At 48.0% G+C, this 23,565-nt stretch overlaps 1 protein-coding gene across 1 annotated transcript in view; it reads left to right on the forward strand.

The window, feature by feature from the left end:
* Positions 1–23,565, forward strand: part of OBSCN (obscurin, cytoskeletal calmodulin and titin-interacting RhoGEF) — a 90,040-nt gene that overhangs the window by 47,349 nt on the left and 19,126 nt on the right. The window contains 16 exon segments of the mRNA XM_027096393.1: positions 386–759; positions 1,280–2,138; positions 2,937–3,215; positions 17,521–17,599; positions 17,823–17,947; positions 18,103–18,300; positions 18,954–18,986; positions 19,126–19,224; positions 19,386–19,604; positions 20,012–20,084; positions 20,448–20,515; positions 21,824–21,943; positions 22,098–22,237; positions 22,618–22,818; positions 22,944–23,026; positions 23,304–23,477. Coding sequence (XP_026952194.1) covers positions 386–759; positions 1,280–2,138; positions 2,937–3,215; positions 17,521–17,599; positions 17,823–17,947; positions 18,103–18,300; positions 18,954–18,986; positions 19,126–19,224; positions 19,386–19,604; positions 20,012–20,084; positions 20,448–20,515; positions 21,824–21,943; positions 22,098–22,237; positions 22,618–22,818; positions 22,944–23,026; positions 23,304–23,477 — 3,124 coding nt within the window.

Raw genomic sequence — 23,565 nt, forward strand, 5'->3', positions numbered from 1 at the left:
CCCCTGCACTCTGAGCTCCCCTGCACTCTGAGCCCCCTGCACTCTGAGCCCCCTGCACTCTGAGCCCCCTGCACTCTGAGCCCCCTGCACTCTGAGCCCCCTACACTCTGAGCCCTCTGCACCTGCACTTACCCTGGCCTGGTGTTCCCTGTGGTCATCCCCTCCTGTGCAGGAGGAAGACTGAGGTCTGGGTTGATCAGGGGATGCTGAGGCCTAGAGAGGGCCATTCAGAGCCTCGAAAACCTTGTACGCAGGGTGCATCAGAACTCTTGGGGGCCCAGGCAGGCAGCAGAGGCCTATAAGGGGAACCGTGGTCAGTAGCTAAGGCCGGCCTGGGGTTATGGCTCTGTCCCTGCCTGACTGACCCGTTTCCTGCCCTCCTCAGTGGTGCTGACCCCAGAATCTGGAGATGAGGTCCCCACACAGCCCAGCCTGCCCCCTGAGGCGGCCCAGGAAGGCGACCTGCATCTCCTGTGGGAGGCCCTGGCCCGGAAGCGCCGCATGAGCCGAGAGCCTACGCTGGACTCCATCAGCGAGCTGCCCGAGGAGGACGGACGCCCGCAGCGCCTGCGGCAGGAGGTAGAGCCGGAGGCTCCCGACCTCTCTGAGGACTCTTCCACGGCTGACGAGCTGGCACGCACCGGCGAGGCTGACCTCTCACACACCAGCTCTGACGACGAGTCCCGTGCGGGCACTCCTTCCCTGGTGACCTACCTCAAGAAGGCTGGGAGGGCCAGTGCCTCACCACTGGCCAGCAAGGTGAGTCTCCAGCTTGACCTACAAGGAGAGGCCTGGGTCTCTTACATCTTTGCCACTCTGTCATTCATCCACACATCATCTCTCCGCTCTTGTCCATCGGTCCATCCACCATCCGTTTATCCTTTCTTCCACCCACCCACCATCTGCCCATCTGTTGGTCATCCATCTACCCATCCAGCGACCATCCACCTACCCATCCATCCACCTGGCTGTTAAAACTTCTTTTCTGAAGAGCTGGAACCTACCTCTCCTTGATATTTCTCACAACTCTGTCCTGCTCTGGGGAAAGCAGTTTTAGGGAGGGTGGGCTTGCTTTTTGGAAGCAACAGAAGCCATCAGGCATTTGGCCTCAGTGAAGGTAGTGCAGTTGACAGCAGGTAGCAGGCAGCAGGCATGCAGGAGCAAGGCGTGGAGCTGGGGCAGGAGACCTGGGCTCTGCTTCCCCTTGCCCTGTGTGTGTCCCTACACGATCCTTTCCCTGTCCCGGGCCTCAGGTGCCCCACCTTATCTGTGCACACAGGTTGAGGCCCCAGCCGCCCCTTCTGGGAAGCCACAAAAGCAGCAGGAGAAGCCAGCTTCAGTACCCCCACCACCAGGAGACCTGAGCGTTGGGGACTTGGGTGACCTATCCGTGGACAAGGCAGCAGTGAAGATCCAGGCTGCCTTCAAGGGTTATAAGGTCCGGAAGGAGATACAGCAGCAGGAGGGACCTGTGTTCTGCCACACGTTTGGGGACACCGTGGCACAGGTGGGAGATGTCCTGCGTCTGGAGTGTGTAGTGTCCAGCAAGACAGATGTGCGTGCCCACTGGCTGAAGGACGGTGTGCAGCTGACTGATGGCCGGCACCACCACATTGACCAGCTTGGGGATGGCACCTGCTCTCTGCTGGTCACTAGCCTGGGCCGGGCCGACGCTGGCCACTATACCTGTCAGGTGAGCAACAAGTTTGGCCGTGTGGCCCACAGTGCCTGTGTGGTGGTCAGTGGGATGGAGAGTGAGACCGAGAGTTCCTCCGGGAGTGAGCTGGATGACAACTTCCGCCGGGCCGCCCGGCGGCTGCACCGCCTGTTCCGCACCAAGGGCCCAGCAGAGGTTTCAGACGAGGAGATCTTCAGCGCTGACAAGGGCAAGGCAGAGCCCGAGGAGCCTGGGGACTGGCAGACATACCGCGAAGATGAACAGTCCATCTGCATCCGCTTCGAGACGCTTGCCGAGGCCCGCCGGGCAGCCACCTGCTTCCGGGACATGTTTGGCACGCTGGACAACAGAGTGGACATCAGCCTGTCAGAGCAGGGGCTGCATGGGGTGGAGATGCGCATTGGCAAGGTGGCCCCCACCCCTGCAGCGCCTCCGGAGCCAGTACTGGCCGCAGAGGCAGGTGAGCCTGCAAGCTGCCTGGGTCAGGGGTGGGGGGAGAGGAAGAGCGAAAGCAGCAGCGGTGACCAGGGTCAGCTGAAAACTCAAGGAGGTTTAGCTCAAGGGGCTTTAGCTTCTGGCTGTTCGCACATGCAGCCCACTGAGCTGGGAGGAGCCCTGACTTTGGGGTTAGACAGAGCTCAACTGAAGTCCCCGCTCTGCCTGCTACTGATTAGCCTCTCGGAGCCTCAGAGTTCTGTTCTGTGAAATGGATTCGGGAATACTGACACCCTAGAGTTTAGGGTTATTTTTTCCCCCGTGAGGGTTTCAGATATAATCTGTACAAAAGGCGGGGTTCCACATAGTCCAGCGTGAACCCCATTTCCCACTCCAGCAACTAAAGTTAATTAAAAAGTCATTTCACTGTTTACTCGCATCTTCCTAGGAACAGCAAAGGGAGTATCGTTAAAAACCCACAGCATCATTCCTCCTCTTTAATCCTGAGCTACTAGCGTGCTTCCAATCCCAGACAACCAACCTTGGTCTTCCCTTTACTTCCCCTTCTTCCCCATTTCCTGTCTGCTATCTCTCTGGCCTCATGGTAGCTTGGGAACCAGGCTAATGAAGAGAGGGTTCTTCTAGAGCATGGGGAGGAGGGAAGAGCTCAGTTGGCAGAGACAGAATTCTGTTTAGCCGCCCATTCTGTGAGCGCTCATGTGAATGGGTGCTGTGCAGATGACGTACATTGAACTGCTGGCAGCTGGGGCAACTTGGGGGAGCCTGAGGCTAACGTGTCGTATGCCCTGCCCGTCCCTCCCAGCCCCGGTGTTCCTGACCGAGCTACAGAATCAGGAGGTGCTGGATGGGTACCCCGTGAGCTTTGACTGTGTGGTGACAGGCCAGCCCGTGCCCAGTGTGCGCTGGTTCAAGGACGGGAGGGTGCTGGAGGAGAATGACCACTACATGATCAGTGAGGACCAGCAGGGCGGCCACCAGCTCATCATCACAGCTGTGGTGCCAGCAGACATGGGTGTCTACCGCTGCCTGGCTGAGAACAGCGTGGGTGTGTCCTCTACCAAAGCGGAGCTCCGCGTGGACCGTGAGTGCATGCTCGGGTCTGATGGGTCAGGGTGGGATCCTGGCTGGGAGAGGCAGTGCTGGAGACCATTGGCCTCAGGCCAGGCAGGATTTGGGGCTGGAATGTCTGTGGAGGATGGAGTGTTCTCTTGGAGCCCCCTTGAGAGGTGGCTGGGCTGGGGAGGAACCTGGAAAGGTTTGGAGGTACCCCATGGGCGCAGTGGGTGGTTAATGGCACTGTGGCACAATAAGAAATATATATTTGGTCTTTGTCCCTGATTCCTGGCGGGCCCTAGACAGCTTCAGCACAAATATATCCATCTGATTTTTGACAAAAATGCAAAAGCAATTAAATGGAGTAAGGATAGAATTTCAGATTCAAGGATGGAATTTCAAATGATGCTGGAGTAATTTGAACACTTGTAGTCAAAAATATGAACTTTGACCTTATGTGAAAATTAGCTCAAAATGGATTAAATACTTAAATGTAAAATATGAAGCTATAAAACTTTTAGAAAAAAGTAGGAGGAGATCCTCAGGACCTAGGGCTAGGAAAAGACTGCTTAGACTTGACCCATAAAAGGAAAAATTGGTAAACTGGACCTCCTCAGAGTTCAAACCTTTTGCTTTGAGAAAGACCAGGTGTTGAGGATGAAAAGCTATGGGTTGGGAGAAAATACCTGCAAATCACATATCTTATAAAGGACTAAAAAATATGTAAAGGAAAGCTCAAAATTAAACAATAAAATTTTTTTAAAAATCCACTTAGAATAGGAGCAAAAGACCTTTCCATACATTTCAAGGGAGAGGACATACAGAAGGCAAATAAGCACACGGAAGATGTGCCTGTTTTTATTTCCACTTCCCTGATGGGATCTCCCGTGCATTGCTGGTGAGAGTGTAAAGTGGTGCAGCCACTCTGAAAAACAGTTTGCAGTTGCTCACAAAACTATGTAGCTACTGTATGATCTAACAATTGCCTTTTTTGGTGTTTATCCCAGAGAAATAAAAACTCAAATTCATAATAAAACCTGTGCCCAAATACTCATAGCAACTTTATTCCCAATAGCCAAAAACTGGTAATGACCCAACTGTCAAACTGTGGTATGGCTATTCTATGGAATACTACTTGGCAAGGAAAAGGAACAAATTATTAACATGTGCAACAATTATGATAAAATTTCATTTTATTGCATAAAGTTAAACAAACACACATATACTCAGTGGACTTCATGTGAAACTTGTGAAATCTGAACAAGATCGAGGGGTCATAGCAATGTCACCTTTTATAGCTATGAGACAAGTTAACATCGCTGGAAACTGGGTGAAGAGTAAATGGGATCTCTGTATTATCTCTTAGAACAGCATGAGAATCTATAATTCTGTCAACAAAAAGGAAAATAAAACTATTAAATATAACAAGTCTAGTATCTTAAATAAGACGAGATTTTCTATAATTACCTAAGTAGTTCCATTTCCAAGCTCTTTATTTTGCTATGTAGGTCTAGATTTCTATCTCGTAACACTTTCTTTCTGCCTGAAGGACATCTTTTAGCAATTTCTGTAGTGTGGGTATATCTGAAAAATGTCTTTATTTTGCTTTTCTTGAGGATATTTTTGCTAGGACAATTTTTTCTTTCCATACTTTAAAGATGTTTCTCCACCATCTATTAGCTTGCATTCTTTCCAATGAGAAATATGATGTCGTTCTTATCTTTGTTTCTCTGTACATAACTTATCTTTTCTATTGGGATTTAAAAGTTTTTAGATATTTGCACACCATAACATTCACCATTTAAAAATGTATAGTTCCGTGGTTTTTAATATATTCACAAGGTTATGCTACCATCTAACTCCGGAACATTTTCATCATCCCAGAAAGAAACCCCATACCTATTGACGGTCACTCCCCATTCCCCCTCCCCCAGCCCCTGGCAACCACTAATCTGTTTTCTGTCTGTGTGGGTTTGCCTATTCTGAATTTTCCATGTAAATGGAATTATACAATATGTGACTTTTTTATGTCTGGTTTTTTTTTTTTTTTTTTTTTTTTGCGGTACGCGGGCCTCTCACTGTTGCGGCCTCTCCCGTTGCGGAGCACAGGCTCCGGACACGCAGGCTCAGCGGCCATGGCTCATGGGCCTAGCTGCTCTGCGGCATGTGGGATCTTCCCGGACCTGGGCACGAACCCGTGTCCCCTGCATCAGCAGGCGGACTCTCAACCACTGCGCCACCAGGGAAGCCCTACTGAGCTTGTTTCCAACGTCTATCCATGTAATAAATATCAGTGCTCCATTCCTTTTTATGGCTGAAAAATATTTCACTGTATATGGATGATTTATCCATTCATTGGATGATGTTTATCCATTGGTTTATGGCTACTGTGCATAATGCTGCTATGAACATTCATGTGCAAGTTTTTGTGTGGACATACGTTTTCATTTCTCTTGGATCTATACCTAGGAGTGGAATTGCTGGGTCAGGTGGTAAACTCTATGTTTAACTTTTAGAAGAACTGACAAACTCTTTTACACAGAGGCTGCACCATTTTACATTTCTGCCAGCAGTGTACAAAGGTTCCAATTTCCCTACATCTTTGCCAGCACTTGTTTTTCATCTTTTCAATTATAGCCGTCCTAATGGATGTGAAGTGGTATCTCATTGTGGTTTTGATTTGCGTTTCCCTACTGACTAATGATATTGAGCATCTTTTCATGTGCTTATTGGCCATTTTGTATCTTTTATTGGAGAAATCCTTTGTCCATTTTAAAATTAGATTCTTTGTTTTTTAAATTTTGAGTTGTAAGAGTTTTTTGTATATTCTGGGTACTATCGATAGATCCTTATCAGGTATATGATTTTCTTTTTCTTTTTTTTTTTTGTAATAGATCTTTATTGGAGTACAGTTGGTTCACAATACTGTGTTAGTTTATGATTTACTACAAAGTGAATCAGCCACATGCATACATATATCCCCATAACCCCTCCCTCTTGAGTCTCCCTCCCACCCTCCCTATCCCACCTCTCTAGGTCATTGCAAAGCACCGAGCTGATCTCCCAGCAGCTATGCTGCTGCTTCCCACTAGCTATCTATTTTACATTCGGTAGTGTACATATGTCGATGCTACTCTCACTTTGCCCCAGCTTCCCATGCCCCACTCCGTGTCCTCAAGTCCATTCTCTATGTCTACATCTTTATTCCTGTCCTGCCACTAGGTTCATCAGTACCATTATTTTCTTTTTTAGATTCCATATATGTGTTAGCATACGGTATTTGTTTTTCTCTCTCTGACTTACTTCACTCTGTAAGACAGACTCTAGGTCCATCCACCTCACTGCAAATAATTCAATTTCGTTTCTTTTTATGGCTGAGTAATATTCCATTGTATATATGTGCCACATCTTCTTTATCCATTCATCTGTCGATGGGCATTTAGGTTGTTTCCATGTCCTGGCTATTGTAAATAGTGCTGCAATGAACATTGGGGTGCATGTGTCTTTTTGAATTATGGTTTTGTCAGGGTATATGCCCAGTAGTGGGATTGCTGGGTCATACAGTAGCTCTATTTTTAGTTTTTTAAGGAACCTCCCTACTGTTCTCCATAGTGGCTGTACCAATCTACATTCCCACCAACAGTGCAGGAGGGTTCCTTTTTCACCACACCCTTTCCAGCATTTATTGTTTCTAGACTTTTTGGTAATGGCCATTCTGACTGGTGTGAGGTGATACCTCATTGTATTTTTGATTTGCATTTCTCTAATAATTAGTGATGTTGAGCATCTTTTCATGTGCCTCTTGGCCATCTGTATGTCTTCTTTGGTGAAATGTCTATTTAAGTCTTCCACCCATTTTTTAATTGAATTATTTGGTTTTTTGATATTGAGCTCCATGAGCTATTTGTATATTTTGGAGATTAATCCTTTGTCCATTGTTTCATTTGCAAATACTTTCTCCCATTCTGAGGGTTGTCTTCTCATCTTGCTTATGGTTTCCTTTGCTGTGCAAAAGCTTTTAAGTTTAATTAGGTCCCATTTGTTTATTTTTGTTTTTATTTCCATTACTCTAGGTGGGTCAAAAAAGATCTTGCTGTGGTTTATGTCAGAGAGTGTTTTCCCTATGTTTTCCTCTAAGAGTTTTATAGTGTCTGGTCTTACATTTAGGTCTTTAATCCATTTTGAGTTTATTTTTGTGTATGGTGTTAGGGAGTGTTCTAATTTCATTCTTTTACATGTAGCTGTCCAGTTTTCCCAGCACCACTTATTGAAGAGGCTGTCTTTTCTCATTGTATGTTCTTGCCTCCTTTATCGTAAATTAGGTGATCATATGTGTGTGGGTTTATCTCTGGGCTTTCTCTCCTGTACCATTGATCTATATTTCGGTTTTTGTGCCAGTATGATACTGCCTTGATTACTGTAGCTTTGTGGTATAGTTTGAAGTCAGGGACCCTGATTCCTCCAGCTCTGTTTTTCTTTCTCAAGATTGCTTTGGCTATTCGGGATCTTTTGTGTTTCCATACAAATTGTAAAATTTTTTGTTCTTATTCTATGAAGAATGCTATTGGTAGGTAGTTTGATAGGGATTGCATTGAATCTGTAGATTGCTTTGGGTAGTATTTTGACAATAGTGACAAATTTTGACAATATTGATTCTTCCAATCCAAGAACATGGTATATTTCTCCACCTGTTTATGTCATCTTTGATTTCTTTCATCAGTGTTTTATAGTTTTCTGAGAACAAGTCTTTTTCCTCCTTAGGTAGGTTTATTCTTTTTGTTGTGATGGTAAGTGGGATTGTTTCCTTAATTTCTCTTTCTGATTTTTTGTTGTTATTGTATAGGAGTGCCAGAGATTTCTGCGCATTAATTTTGTATCCTGCTACTTTACCAAATTTATTGATTAGTTCTAGTCGTTTTCTGGTGGCAGCTTTAGGATTCTCTATGTATAATATCATGCCATCTGCAGTGACAATTTTACTTTTTCTTTTCCAATTTGTATTCCTTTTATTTCTTTTTCTTCTCTGATTGCTGTGGCTAGGACTTCCAAAACTATGTTGAATATGAGTGGCGAGAGTGGACATCCTTGTCTTGTTCCTGATCTTAGTGGAAATGCTTTCAGTTTTTCACCATTGAGTATAATGTTTGCTGTGGGTTTGTCTTATATGGCCTTTATTATGTTGAAGTAGGTTCCCTCTATGCCCATTTTCTGGAGAGTTTTTATTATAAATAGGTGTGGGATTTTGTCAAAAGCTTTTTCTGCATCTATTGAGATGATCATATGGTATTTATTCCTTAATTTGTTAATATGGTGTATCACATTGATTTGCGTATATTGAAGAATCCTTGAATTCCTGGGATATATCCCACTTGATAATGGTGTATGATCCTTTTAATATGTTGTTGGATGCTGTTTGCTAGTATTTTTTCAGGATTTTTGCATCTATGTTCATCAGTGATACTGGTCTATAATTTTCTTTTTTTGTGATATCTTTTTCTGGTTTTGGTATCAGGGTGATGGTGGCTTTGTACAATGAATTTGGGAGTGTTCCTCCCTCTGCAATTTTTTGGAAGAGTTTGAGAAGGATCAGTGTTAGCTCCTCTCTAAATGTATGATAGAATTCGCCTGTGAAGCCGTCTGGTCCTGGGCTTTTGTTTGTCGGAAGATTTTTAATCACAGTTTCAATTTCATTACTTGTGATAGGTCTGTTTATATTTTCTAATTCTTCCTGGTTCAGTCATGGAAAATTGTACCCTTCCAAGAATTTGTCCATTTCTTCTTGGTTGTCCATTTTATTGGCATATAGTTTTTGTAATAGTCTCCTATAATCCTTTGTATTTCTGCGGTGTCAGTTGTGATTTCTCTTTTTTCATTTCTAATTTTATTGATTTGTGTCCTCTCCCTTTTTTTCTTGATGAGTCTGGCTAAGGGTTTATCAATTTTGTTTATCTTCTCAAAGAACCAGCTTTTAGTTTTATTGATCTTTGCTATTGTTTTCTTCATTTCTATTTCATTTATTTCTGCTCTGATCTTTGTGATTTCTTTCCTTCTACTGACTTTGGGTTTTCTTTGTTCTTCCTTCTCTAGTTGCTTTAGGTTAGGGTTAGATTGTTTATTCGAGATTTTTCTTGTTTCTTGAGGTGAGATTGAATTGCCATAAACTTCCCTCTTAGAACTGCTTTTGCTGTGTCCCATAGGTTTTGGGTGGTTGTATTTGTGTTGCCATTTGTTTCTATGTATTTTTTAATTTCTTCTTTGATTTCTTCAGTGATCTCTTGGTTATTTAGTAGTGCACTGTTTAGCCTCCATGTATTTGTGGTTTTTACAATTTTTTCCTGTAATTGATTTTCAATCTCATAGCGTTGTGGTCAGAAAAGATGCTTGATATGATTTCAATTTTCTTAAATTTTCCAAGGCTTGATTTGTGACCCAAGATGTGATCTATCCTGGAGAATGTTCCATGTGCCCTTGAGAAGAAAGTGTATTCTGCAACTTTTGGGTAGAATGTTCTATAAATATCAATTAAATCTATCTGGTCTGCTGTGTCAGTTAAAGCTTGTGTTTCCTTATTTATTTTCTGTTTGGATGATCTGTCCATTGGTGTAAGTGAGGTGTTAAAGTCCCCTACTAAAACTGTGTTACTGTCGATTTCCCCTTTCATGGTTGTTAGTATTTGCCTTACGTATGGAGGTGCTCCTATGTTGGGTGCATAAACATTTACAATTGTTATATCATCTTCTTGGATTGATCCCTTGATCATTATGTAGTGTCCTTCCTTATCTCTTATAACAGTCTTTATTTTAAAGTCTATTTTATCTGATATGAGTATTGCTACTCCAGTTTTCTTTTGATTTACATTTGCATGGAATATCTATTTTGATCCCTTCACTTTCAGTCTGTATGTGTCCCTAGGTCTGAAGTGGGTCTCTTATAGACAGCATATATATGGGTCTTGTTTTTGTATCTGTTCAGCCAGTCTGTGTCTTTTGGTTGGGGCATATAATCCATTTACATTCAAGGTTATTATCCATATGTATGTTCCTATTACCATTTTCTTAGTTGTTTTGGGTTTGTTTTTGTGGGTCTTTTTCTTCTCTTGTGTTTCATGCCTAGAGAAGTTTCTTTAGCTTTTGTTGTAAAGCTGATTTGGTGGTGCTGAATTCTTTTAGCTTTTGCTTGTCTGAAAAGCTTTTGATTTCTCTGTTGAATCTGAATGAGATCCTTGATGGGTAGAGTAATCTTGGTTGTAGGTTTTTCTCTTTCATCACTTTAAGTATATCCTGCCACTGCCTTCTGGCCTGTAGGGTTTCTGCTGAAAAATCTGCTGTTAACCTTATGGGGATTCCTTTGTATGTTATTTTTTGTTTTTCCCTTTTAATATTTTTTCTTTGAATTTAATTTTTAGTTTGATTAATATATGTCTTGGTGTGTTTCTCCTAGAGTTTATCCTGTATGGGACTCTCTGTGCTTCCTGGACTTGGGTGACTATTTCCTTTCCCATGTTAGGGTAGTTTTCCACTATAATCTCTTCAAATATTTTCTCAGACTCCTTCTTTTTCTCTTCTTCTTCTGGGACCCCTATAATGCGAATGTTGGTGTGTTTAGTGTTGTCCCAGAGATCTCTGAGATTGTCTTCAATTCTTTTCATTCTTTTTTCTTTATTCTGCTCCTCGACAGTTATTTCCACCATTCTGTCATCCAGCTCACTTATTCGTTCTTCTGCCTCAGTTATTCTGTTATTGATTGCTTCTAGTGTATTTCTCATTTCAGTTATTTTGTTGTTCATCTGTTTGTTTGTTCTTTAGTTCTTGTAGATCTTTGTTAAACATTTCTTGTATTTTCTCAATCCGTGGCTCCATTCTATTTCCAAGATCCTGGATCATCTTTACTATCATTACTCTGAATTCTTTTTCAGGTAGATTCCCTATTTCCTCTTCATTTATTTGGTCTTGGAGGTTTTTACCTTGCCCCTTCATCCATGACATATTTTTCTTGCTATCTCTTTTTTTTTTTTTTTTTTTTTTATGAGTGGGATTGTGTTCCTGTCTTACTGGTTTTTTGGCCTCAGGCTTCCAACACTGAAGTCTGTAGGCTGTTGGGTAGAGCTGGGTCTTGTTGCTGAGAGGAGGTCCTCCGGGAGACCTCACTCTGATGCATATTTCCTGCGGTCTGAGTTCCTCTGTTAGTCCAGTGGTTCGGACTCAGACCTCCCACCACAGGAGCTTCAGCCCAACCCCCATCTTGTGAATCCAAGATCCCGCAAGCCACACAGGACAGCAAAAAAAAAAAAAAAAAAAAAAAGAACAATAATAAAGTAAAAAATAAAATTAGATTAGGAAACTAACAGATATGTTAGAAAAAATATAAAAATAAAAATATGGATGAAACAATAACTGGAAGGTAAAACAGAATCACAGTAGTAAAAAAGAGGAGGAGAAAAAATAAAAGGTGGAAAAGGCCTTGGCTATGGAGGGCAGGGCCTAAGCAGGGTCGAGGTTTAGGCAGTGGGTGGGGCCTATGCCTAGGACCCAGAAGGCTGGAAAAGGCCCTGGGCATTGTGGGGTGTGGGGCTTAGGCTCAACAGAACAGAAGGGGCCCAGGCATGTCTCCCACCTCCGGTCTCAGAGGGTGGGGGACCCCACCTTGGAGCCCAGCAGGCTTCCTTGGTTCGAGTGGGTGGGGCAAATGCCCTCCGCTCCTTTCCTGCTCCTCTAGTCCCAGAGGGCCCCTCCCACCTTCCTCTCCTGATCTCCCAGGCCTCCCTCCTACATCCCCAGGACCAACTTGGCCTGGAGGGGACCTCTGAGGGTGTAGGACCTGGCCCAAGAGCTGGGCAGACTTCCCTAGCTGATTGGGCAGGGGAAACGCTGGGCCCACTACCCTCTGATCCAAGCCCCCACGGGTCCCTCCAGGCATGGGGACCCCTCCCCCTCCTCTCAGCCACCCCTCACGGGCACTGGCCCTGTCCAGCCTCCACTTCTCCTCCCCCTCAGTCCCCTCATGTCCTGCCGGTTTGCTTGGGGGTTCTTCCTGTCTCCTTGGGCATCGGGGTCCCCCACCAGCATCCAGCACGTGCCCTAGTTGTCTCAGATATATGATTTTCAAATCTTTTCTCCCATTCTGTGGGTTGTCTTGTCACTTTCTTGATTGTTCTTTGATGCACAAAAGTTTTAAATTTTGATGGAGTATAGTTTATCTACTTTTTCTTTGGTTTCTTGTGCTTTACTTGTCACGTCTAAGAAACCACTGTCTAATCCAAAGTTATAAAGATTTACACTTATGCTTTCTTCTCTCATATTTAGTTAGGTCTTTGGTACATTTTGAGTTCATATTTGTATATGGTATGAGGTAAGGGCCCCAATTCATTTTTTTCCTGTGGAAATCCAGTTGTCCCGCCACTATTTGTTGAAAAGACTATTTTCCCTCATAAAATTGTCTTGGAACTCTTGTCAGAAACGAATTTCTATTAATTGTCTAGGTTTATTTCTGACTCGCAATTCTATTCCATTCATCCAGATGTCTGTCATTATGCCATTACCACACTGTTTTGAATATTGTAGCCGTGTATAATACTGTTTTGAAATTTTTAACTGTGAGTCTGCCAACTTGGTTCTTCTTCAAGATTTTTTGACCATCCTGAGTCTCTTGCATTTTCTTATGAATTTTAGGATCAGCTTGTCAATTTCTGCAAACATGATCTCTGGATACTTTTTAAGATTTTTTTTTGTCATTGGTTTTGAGTAATTTGATCATAGTCTTTGGTGCAATTGTCTTTATTTATGTTCCTTGTGCAGTTAATTGAGCTTCTTGGAATTTTGGGTTAATAGTTTTCATTAAGTTTGAAATTTGGGGGAGGCATTATTTCTTCAAATATTTTTTCTTTCCCCCTTCATTTGGGAACCTAAGTTACAAATAATCGAGCCACTTGAAGTTGTACTATAGCTTACTAATAATCCTTTTCCATTTTTATTAATAAAATTCTTCTTTCTCTATGCATTTCATTTTTCATAGTTTCTATTGCTATGCTTTTATGTTCACTGTTCTTTTGTAGTATCTAATCTGCTATCAATCCCATCCATTGTATTGTTTATCTCTAGAAGTTCTACTTGAGTCTTTTTTATATGTTCTATATCTCATCTTAACTTTTCGAACACATGGAATACAGTTCTAATACCTGTGCTCATGTCCTTATCTCCCAGTTCTAACATCTGTGTCAAATCTGACTTGGTTTTGACAATTGATTATTCTACACATCATAGGTTGTGTGTTTCCTGCCTCCTTGCGTGTCGGACAGTCTTGGCTGAATGCCTGACAGTGTGAATTTAACCCTGTTGGGAGCTGGATATTTTGTGTTTCTGCAGGTCTTCTTGAGCAACACAGTGTGTTACTTGGAAGCAGCTCGATCCTTTTGGGTCTGGCTTGTGTGATTTGTTATGTGGGGCCGAGGCAGTGCTCAGTCCAAAGCTGATCATCTTCGTCTGCTGAAGTGAGAGTGTTCCTGAGTACTCAACCTGATGCCCTGTGAATTCAGAAAGTTTCTAATCTGACTGCAAACAGACATTATTCCAGCCCTTGTGCTCCTCTGGTGCTACTTCCTCTAGTCCTTTCAGATGGCTCTTTCCTGTGTGCATGTGCCAGTCAGTGCTCTGTGGCATCCTCGAGGGAGGGGGCCCTCTCTCTGTGCAGCTTTCTCTTCTCTGGTTTTCTGTTCCATGGGCACAGGCTGCCTTTGTCTCTCAGGACATCAGCTCTGTCTCCTCAACTCAGGGTCTGCCTGGCTCTGCCTCAGTTTCCTTTTCCCGTAAACTTAAGTCAGGAAGCTGGGGCAATTATAGGGCTCACCATTGTTTCCTATCTCTAATACATCACTGTCCTTCATTCACCTTAACCATTCTGATGATTCTGTACCCAATTCCAATGTGTGGGTTTTTTTCTTTCCCACAAAAAGAAATTCTCTGAGACACCAGCCAAGTGTCCTACAGTTCAACTCAATTCTGACACCATCCACCTGGAAATAGCATCAGATCCCATAGGTTAAGGGCTCAGTCCCACAAGGCTGCCTCCCCCACCACTTCAGATATCAACTGCAAGTCCAGGTTGTCACCTGTGCTTCTGGCCTACATGCTATAAATTAGAGGTTCCAATGACCCCCTTCCTTGGGTTTTAATAATTTGCTAAAGTGGATCACAGAACTCAGAGAAACATTTCACTTACTAGATCAGTGCTTTATTATAAAAGGGTAAAACTCAGGAGCAGCCAGGTGGAAGAGACGTATAGGCAAGGCTCGTGGGAAGGGGCAGGGCCAAGCATGCCACTTTCCCCCAGTGTCCATGTGTTTACCAGCCGGGAAGCTCTCTGAACCCTATCCTTTTGGGTTTTTATGGAGACGTCATTACACAGGCACAACTGATTAAATCATTGACCACTGGTGATTAGAAAAAAATATTTTATTGGAGTATAGTTGCTTTACAGTGTTGTGTTAGTTTCTGCTGTACAGCAAAGTGAATCAGCTATACATATACACATATCCCCTCTTTTTTGGGTTTCCTTCCCATTTAGGTCACCGCAGAGCATTGAGTAGAGTTCCCTGTGCTGTGCAGTAGGTTCTCCTTAGTTATCTATTTTACATATAGTATCAGTAGTGTGTATACGTCAATCCCAATCTCCCAATTCATCCCACCCTCCCTTTCCCCCTTGGTATCCATAGGTTTGCTCTCTACGTCTGTGTCTCTATTTTGGCTTTGTAAATAAGATCATCTATACAGTTTTTTCAGATTCCACATATATGCGTTATATACGATATTTGTTTTTCTCTTTCTGGCTTACTTCACTCTGTATGACAGTCTCTAGGTCCATCCACGTCTCTACAAATGACTCAATTTCGTTCCTGTTTATGGCCGAGTAATATTCCATTGTATATATGTACCACATCTTCTTTATCCACTCCTCTGTTCATGGACATTTAGGTTGTCTCCATGTCCTGGCTATTGTAAATAGTGCTGCAATGAACATTGGGGTGCATGTGTCTTTTTGAATTATGGTTTTCTCAGGGTATATGCCCAGTAGTGGGATTGCTGGGTCACATGATAGTTCTATTTTTAGTTTTTTAAGGAACCTCCATACTGTTCTCCATAGTGGCTGTATCAATTTACATTCCCACCAAAAGTGTAGGAGGGTTCCCTTTTCTCCACACCCTCTCCAGCATTTATTGTTTGTGGATTTTGTGATGCAGGCCATTCTGACAGGTATGAGGTGAAAACTACCTCATTGTAGTTTTGATTTGCATTTCTCAATGATTAGTGATGTTGAGCATCTATTCATGTGCCTCTTGGCCATCTGTATGTCTTCTTTGGTGAAATGTCTATTTAGGTCTTCTGCCCATTTTTTGATTGGGTTGTTTGTTTTTTTGATATTGAGCTGCATGAGCTGTTTGTATATTTGGGGGATTAATCCTTTGTCAGTTGCTTCGTTTGCAAATATTTTCTCCCTTTCTGAGTGTTGTCTTTTCGTCTTGTTTATGGTTTCCTTTGCTGTGCAAAAGCTTTTAAGTTTCATTAGGTCCCATTTGTTTATTTTTGTTTTTATTTTCATTACTCTAGGAGGTGGGTCAAAAAAGATCTTGCTGTGATTTATGTCAAAGAGTGTTCTGCCTATGTTTTCCTCTAAGAGTCTTATAGTGTCTGGCCTTACATTTAGATCTTTAATTCATTTTTAATTTATTTTTGTGTATGGTGTTAGGGAGTGTTCTAATTTCACTCTTTTACGTGTAGCTGCCCAGTTTTCCCAGCACCATTTATTGAAGAGGCTGTCTTTGCTCCATTGTATATTCTGGCCTCCTTTGTCATAGATTAGTTGACCATAGGTGCATGAGTTTATCTCTGGGCTTTCTCTCCTGTACCATTGATCTATATTTCTGTGTTTGCACTAGTACCATACTGTCTTGACTACCGTAGCCCTGTAGTATAGTCTGAAGTCAGGGAGCCCGATTCCTCCAGCTCCGTTTTTTTTCTTTTCTCAAGATTGCTTTTGCTCTTCTAGGTCTTTTGTGTTTCCATACAAGTTGTAAAATTTTTTGTTCTACTGTGAAAAATGCCATTGATAATTTGATAAGGATTGCATTGAACCTGTAGATTGCTTTGTGTAGTATAGTTATTTTGACAATATTGATTCTTCCGGTCTGAGAACATGGTATATCTCTCCATCTGTTTGTGTCGTCTTTGATTTCTTTATCAACATCTTATAGTTTTTGGTGTACAGGTCTTTTGCCTCCTTAGGTAGGTTTATTCCTAGGATTGAACTCAATCTCCAGCCCCTCTCCCCTCCCTGGATGTCAGGGGGTCTCAACCTTCTAGTCACATGGTTGGTTACCCCAGCAATCAGCCCCCATCCTTAGGGGCTTTTGGAAAATCACTTCATTAACATAAAAAACCCCACCTCTGTGCCTCTCCTCACTTAGGAAATTCCAAGGGTTTAGGAGCTCTGAGTCAGGAACAGGAGGAAGACCAAACACATATTTCTTATTATAAATCACAACATCACAACCATTGTTTTGTGTATTGTGTTTGTTTTCCTTTGGTTGTTTCAGGGGGCCAGTGTCTTAGTTCAGGCTGTTATAACAAAGTACCATAGACTGTGCAGCTTAAATAACAGAAATTTATTGCTTAAAGTTGTGGAGACTGGAAGTCTGAAATCAGGGTGCTAGCATGATTGGGTGCTGGTGAGAGCCCTCTTCCGAATTGCAGATGGCCATCCTCTCACTGTGTTCTCACACGGGGGAAGGGGGAAGGGGTCTCTTCTTATAAGGGCACTAATCCCATTCATTAGGCTCCACCCTCATGACCTCATCTAAGCCTGATCACCTCAAAAAGATCCCATCTTCAAACACTGTCATGTTGAGGGTTAGGACTTCAGCATATGAATTTTGGGGGGACACAACATTCAGACCTTAGCAGAGTGTAAATCCAGCCCCTCTTCTCCATTGTGGCTAGAAGTTGAAGTCCCAGCTGTTGGTTTTGAGGCCTGTGTTATCCTTGTTCCTTAGTTGGCTGGAACTGGAAGATGCTGTTGTTGCCACTGTCTGCTATTTATGAAGCCCAGTATTTATAATTTGTTGGGTCTTATAGTTAGTTATAGGCCTGGAAACATGGGCTGGTAACAGCCTGGGGACAAGGAGGGGCCATAGGGTAGCTGTGTCCCCCATGCCTTCTGACTCAGAAGTGTGAGTGGCTCCCAGGAATGGCTGCGCAGTGAGAATCAGGTAGCCTCTGGGGTGGGGCCCGTTCCCCAGGCAGATGGGGTGCAGGCCTCGCTTCAGCTCCACCCTTCATCCTCAGTGACCAGCACCGACTACGAAACTGCTGTGGATGCCACGGAAACCTCATCCTATTTCAGCGCCCAAGGCTACCTGTCCAGGTAGAGGGTCGTGCAGGGGTGGTCCTGGGCCCTTTGCGGGGGGTGGCAATGCTGGCTTGGACTGACAGAATCCAAATCCTGGAGCCTTCAACCAGGCCACGGCAGTCTCTGTCCAGGAAAGAGGAGACCTCAGAAGCCATCCATGCTTGACCCTGGTCCCCTCCTGTCCTGGACCCCTCACTGGTCCATCTCACATCTGCCCCTTCTTGGTTCTCCCTGCCAGCTGGGAGCAGGAGGGCACGGAGTCTACCCCAGAGGAGGGGCAGCTGCCGCAGGTCGTGGAGGACCTGAAAGACCTCCAGGTGGCCCCCGGCACGCGTCTGGCCAAGTTCCAGCTCAAGGTGAAAGGTAAGGGGGAGAGAGATGAAGGGAAAGGAGCTGCCTCCCACCAGAGGGAGGGTTAGGGTTAGGGTTAGATCACCCAGGGGTCTGTGAGGGCCTGTGGAGGGCATGGTGCCCACTGGGCTGTGGCCCTGTGCTAACCACTCCCCCTGCGGCCCCAGGCTACCCCACGCCTCGACTGTACTGGTTCAAAGATGGGCAGCCCCTGACTGCATCTGCACACATTTGCATGACGGACAGGAAGACACTGCACACCCTGGAGATTGTCTCTGTCACCAGCGAGGATGCTGGCCAGTACTCGGCCTACATCAGCAACACCGTGGGTGCTGCTTATTCGTCTGCTCGGCTGCTGGTCCGAGGTGGGTGCTCAGGGATGCAGCAGAGCTTGGTGTCCGCACCCAGGTTGATGTCCACCTATAAACCATGCTGTGGCAAGCCTGGGAGCTAGGGCCCAGTGGTCACTGCCCCTGTGTGCAAAAGTCACAGGTGGCCAGAAGCTGGCTCCCCGAGAACATGGGCCCTTAGAGGGCGTGGGGCCCATGAAAACTGACCAGCAAGCAGGGTAGCTAGCTGGTGGAGTAGGCCCAGGCAAGCATGGAGCCCTCCGTAGACTGTGGAGGAAGAGGCAGGTAGTAATTGGGGGAGTAGAGGTCTTAACTTCCTTATTTTCCAAAGTTCTGAGCACTGCAAGGTGATTCCAAGTCTTGCCCAAATCTGCCCTGGTCTAGGGACCCAACACTGCCCGTGGCATTGCTTCAGTTGTGGCGTTCTGAGCACAAGCATCCCCAAGTTAGTTTCAGAGCAACGCCCCAGACTCCTGGGCGGGCATGGGTAACAGTCCATCTGGCCCGTGGGGACCGAGTGAATTCCATGTCTGCACGGCCAGGTTTAGGAAAGGTGCTGTGTGTAGGAGTGGGCGGGGCCACCCTCCGGACTCACACCCTGCTAGGCAGGCCCACTCAGGGGAGGGGGCACCTTGGAGCTGTAGATCTGACTTCTGTGCTTTCTTCAGGCCCCAATGAACCAGAAGAGAAGCCAGCATTCGGTGAGCCGACTCCAGAGGGCAGAGGGAGGGAGGGTGGGGTGGACCCTGGGGACAGGTTCCGTGAGGGTGCGTGAGGGGGACGACCACGTGGAATTGGGGCTCTGCACTGTTTACCACTGACCGCCCCATGCCTCTCCAGATGTGCACCAACAGCTGGTGCCACCCCGATTCCTGGAGAAGTTCACCTCCAAGAAGGTGAAGAAGGGCTCCAGCATCACCTTCTCAGTGAAGGTTGAAGGTGAGATGTCCTGCCTCCCTGTCCCACTCAGGAGAGCCCCCAGGGAGGTCCCCTCCCTGCATCCACTCAGGACCCTCCTAGGGAGGCTCAGAGGTGACCCCTGCCTCCCAGAGCCACCCTCTTGGTGTGGGAGACTGTCCACCTTCTACTCCTGCCTGCAGGAGACCCGCTCCCAGCTGTGCATTGGCTGCGGGAGGAGGCTGAGCAGGGTGTCCTGTGGATCGGCTGCCACACGCCGGGCTACACGGTGGCCAGCTCTGCCCAGCAGCACAGCCTGGTCCTTCTGGATGTGGACCGACAGCACCAGGGCACCTACACCTGCATCGCCACAAACACTGCTGGCCAAGCCCTCTGTTCCGCAAGCTTGCACGTCTCTGGCTGTGAGTGGGCATGGGTGACCCAGCCAGGAGTGGGAGAGGGGCAGTGTGGGTAGTGTGCAGCCTCAGAGCTCATGGGCCATCTCCCACGCCCTACACTGTGGGCTCCATTCAACTAGCTGAGACCCTCCTAGAAGCCCCCTGCCGCCCTGAGTGGTTTCTTCCTGGGTCACTCTCAGCTCTTCCCAGGGCGGGTGAGTCAAGTGCAGACCCCATTCCCATCCCTACCAGTGGTGGGATGACTGTGGGCCAAGCTGGAACACTGGGCACAGTCTTCCTCGGGGCTCCAGATGACAGGGCCAAGGCCCCCTGGGGGGTGGTCCAGGCATCCCTGGCAGGGGTCCCGATCAGAATCAGAGCTCCGAGGGTATGAGGTGTCATCCTGGTCGCTCACCCTGTTCTCCTGACAGTACCTAAGGAGGCTGGGGCAGCAGAGGAGCAGGCCGGGGTGAAGGAGGCCCTCATCTCCACCTTCCTGCAGGGGTGAGTGAGGGGCTGCTCAAGAGGCAGAGGGGCCAGGAGTGAGGTCCCGGGAGTGTGGGTCCTGGGAGTGCAGGAGTACAGGTCCTGGGAGAGTGGGTCCTGGGAGTGCAGGTGCCGGGAGTGTGGGTCCTGGGAGCGCAGGTCCTGGGTGAGTGGGGTCCTGGTCCTGGTGGGGGGCAGTGCTGCTGCTGGGAGGGAGCCCCATCACAGATCCCAACCCAGCTCTGGCCCTCTTGGGCCATGTGGCTTGGGTCCCCATTGTAAAGAGAGGACTTCCCCAGGGCCCCGACTGTGGCATCAAGGCCCACTGCCCCCAGACCCTCTTTTCTGTCAGGCCCTTCAGGATACCTCCTCCCCCTTTAGGACCCAAGTCGTTTCTGAACAGATGTCGCAACCTTCAGGTTTCACTGACCTCGCTGGGCAGAGGAAAGGTACGGGCTGAGTGGGCACACATCCGTGCAGGGTGGGGGACAGGGGGTGTGGAGGAGGCTGCCCAGCTGGCAGGCCCCAGGACCGTGTGGCCCTAGGAACACCTGCTTGCCTGGCTCTGGGCTGGGCCTCCCTGCCCTCTTATGGGCCTAATTCTGAGCTTTGGTTGGTCTCCGGGCCATTTCTGACCCTCGAGGATGTGGAAGCTCGCGGGGGCCCCTGGGCTGGGCCAGCCCTTGGCCTAGAGCTCACGTCCAGGGGGCTGTATGGGTGCCTAGGAGCAGGCAGCTGCTGAGTCAGGGCTGGCATGGGGGCGGTTCGGGGAGGCGGGTGCTGGATATGCTGCCGACAGGGCCCCCACTTTGTCAGGGATTCTCCCCCTGTCCCCAAGCTGGGTCCCCCTATTCCCAGCCTCTAAGTGTGCCTGCCCCCTGACATGTCCAGCTGCTTCCTGGCCACCTGCACAGGGCCCCAGCACCTTGGCATATTTAAAAAATTGGTTTATGGAGAATACTGAGTCTGCACAGAAGTCGAGAGGAGGGAGCCGTGCACCCCATGTACCCACTGCCCACCTTTGGGATCACTTCTCCACTGACCTGCTTTGTTAATTTACCCAGCCCTCCCTTCCCTGTGCTGCCCCCATCCCAAGCCGCCCTCATTCCCCCGTAACCCCAGCAACTGCTCCCAGCCCCTTACACCTGCAAAGGATCCCACTTCCATCAAGGTCGACCTGAAGCCATCAAACCACAGCTGCCAGGGGTCTGGCCCCCCAGCCCTCGGGCCACAATTTGGGGTCCTGCCCCCTGCCTTCAGTGTCCAGGACCTGCCCTCATATTATACTGCCTGACTGAGGTCCTTGTGATCTCCGTCCCTTCTGAGCCCCTTCCCAGACCAGCGGCCAAGTGGCCAACAGGAGTGGAGGTTTGGCACAAACCCCACTGGGGACCCCACAGCTCCAAGCTCCAACCCCAGCCTGACCATTTACCCAGCTTTGCCCTCAGCTGCCCCTGCCCACCGCCTTGCAACCATGCTGGCTACCTGCTGTCCCCGACTGCCTGCTCTCCCCACAGCCACCTGCTGCCCCCACTGTCATGCCTGAGTTTGTGGTCCCCTAAGTCACACCTTGGCTCAGTTGCCCTTGAGCCAAAGAGACCCCTAGTTGTGGTCAGCCTTCCCTGCTTCTGGCAGCTCTGGCCCGAGTCTGTGCGTCCCTTGGCTACTCTGACCCCCAAGCCCAGGATGGGCCTGGAGGCGGTGTTCGGGCACATCTGTGGAGCACACGGCTGGCTGAGCTAGGGTCTGGCCCCCAGGAGAGCTTCCGTCATCAGAGGCCTGCGGCCACCTGTCCTTGGCTGAGGTGGGCACGGAGGAGTTCCTGAAGAAGCTCACGTCGCAGATCACAGAGATGGTGTCGGCCAAGATCACACAGGGTAAGGGTAGCTGGCGATGGAGTGAGGTCCAGGGGTGGCCGTGACTGAGCCCCCAGGACTGGGGCCCCTCCTCACCTGAACGCCCTGTAGACCCATGGGAAGGCGGCATGGGGGGCAGGCCCTTCGAAGGCATCATGTGCCCTGTGTCCCCCAGCCACGCTGCAGGTGCCTGGAGGTGACAGCGATGAGGAGTCCAAGACGCCGTCCGCATCCCCCCGGCATGGCCGGTCACGCCCCTCTTCCAGCGTCCAGGAGTCATCCTCAGAGTCCGAGGATGGAGACTACCGGGGAGAGGTGCATGGGCAGGCGAGGGGTGGGGCAGGGTGGGCAAGGGGGTATGAGAGTGTCAGGGACAGGGTGAAGGTGGAGTTGGTGTAGGGGGCCGGGGGAGCTGGGGCAGAGGAGGTGGGCACACACCTGAGTGGCCAATATCACCACTGCGACCCAGGACACCCCCAGCACCCCAGAGGTTCCTCCTTGTCCCTTTGGGGTGGGCCACCTGGCACCCCCGGTAGGATTTCCATCAGTAGAGATGGGTTGAGCCTGTTCTAGAACTTCATGGAATCTCAGGATGGCTGCTTCTTCTCCACTGAATTCCAGAGGCCTTGTAGCCTGGGGCCTTAGGAGGCCCACTGGCCCCTCTCCAGGTCTGACTCAGTGACTTCCCCCCCCAGATCTTTGACATTTATGTGGTCACGGCTGACTACCTGCCCCTGGGGGCTGAGCAGGACGCCATCTCGCTGCGGGAGGGCCAGTACGTGGAGGTACTGGACTCGGCGCACCCGCTGCGCTGGCTCGTGCGTACCAAACCCACCAAGTCCAGCCTCTCTCGGCAAGGCTGGGTGTCTCCTGCCTACCTGGACAAGCGGCTCAAGGTACCTGGATGGCTGGAAGGGTGGTCCTGGGGTTGTACCCCCGTTCCCCATGAAGGCGGGAGCCTCGCCCTGGAAGGACAGGCTAGTGCTCAAGCTGTCTGTGACCCTCTCCTGTCTCTCACCAGCTGTCACCTGAGTGGGGGCCAGCTGAGGCCCCTGAGTTCCCCGGGGAGGCTATGTCGGAGGATGAGTACAAGACGAGGCTGAGGTGAGGGGCCACCGGCAGGAACTGTAGGAAGTTGGGTTCCTGTGGGGGGCCTCCAGGATGCTAATTACACCCAAGTCCACTGGGGCTTGCCTCTAGCTGGCGGGACCTTGCCTGGAAACTCCGTGTGGTGGGGCTGCCTGGTGTGTGAGGGTGCCCTCCCTCCACCAGCTTGCCAGGCCCATTCTGAAAGTGGGCAGCAGGATGCATGTGACTTGGAAGTGCCCGGTTCAGCAGCTAAGCTCCTGGGTCTTCCCCTCATGGCTGTCTCCCCACCCAGCTCCATCATCCAGGAGCTGCTGAGCTCAGAGCAGGCCTTTGTGGGCAAGCTGCAGTTCCTGCAGAACCACCACATGCAGTACCTGGACCACTGCCCCCACGTGCCCACGGCCGTGGCCAGCCAGAAAGCAGTCATCTTTCGAAATGTGCAGGACATCAGTCACTTCCATAGCAGGTGGGCATGCAGCATGGGCCTCAAGGCTATTCCCCGGTCTGTGTGTACATGCATGTATACACACACATGCTTAGACACACACTTGGAC

The sequence above is a fragment of the Aethalodelphis obliquidens genome, unplaced genomic scaffold, assembly GCF_003676395.1.
Source record: "Aethalodelphis obliquidens isolate GAN/ISIS:26980383/991018 unplaced genomic scaffold, ASM367639v1 scaffold102, whole genome shotgun sequence".
Taxonomy (NCBI): Eukaryota; Metazoa; Chordata; class Mammalia; order Artiodactyla; family Delphinidae; genus Aethalodelphis; species Aethalodelphis obliquidens.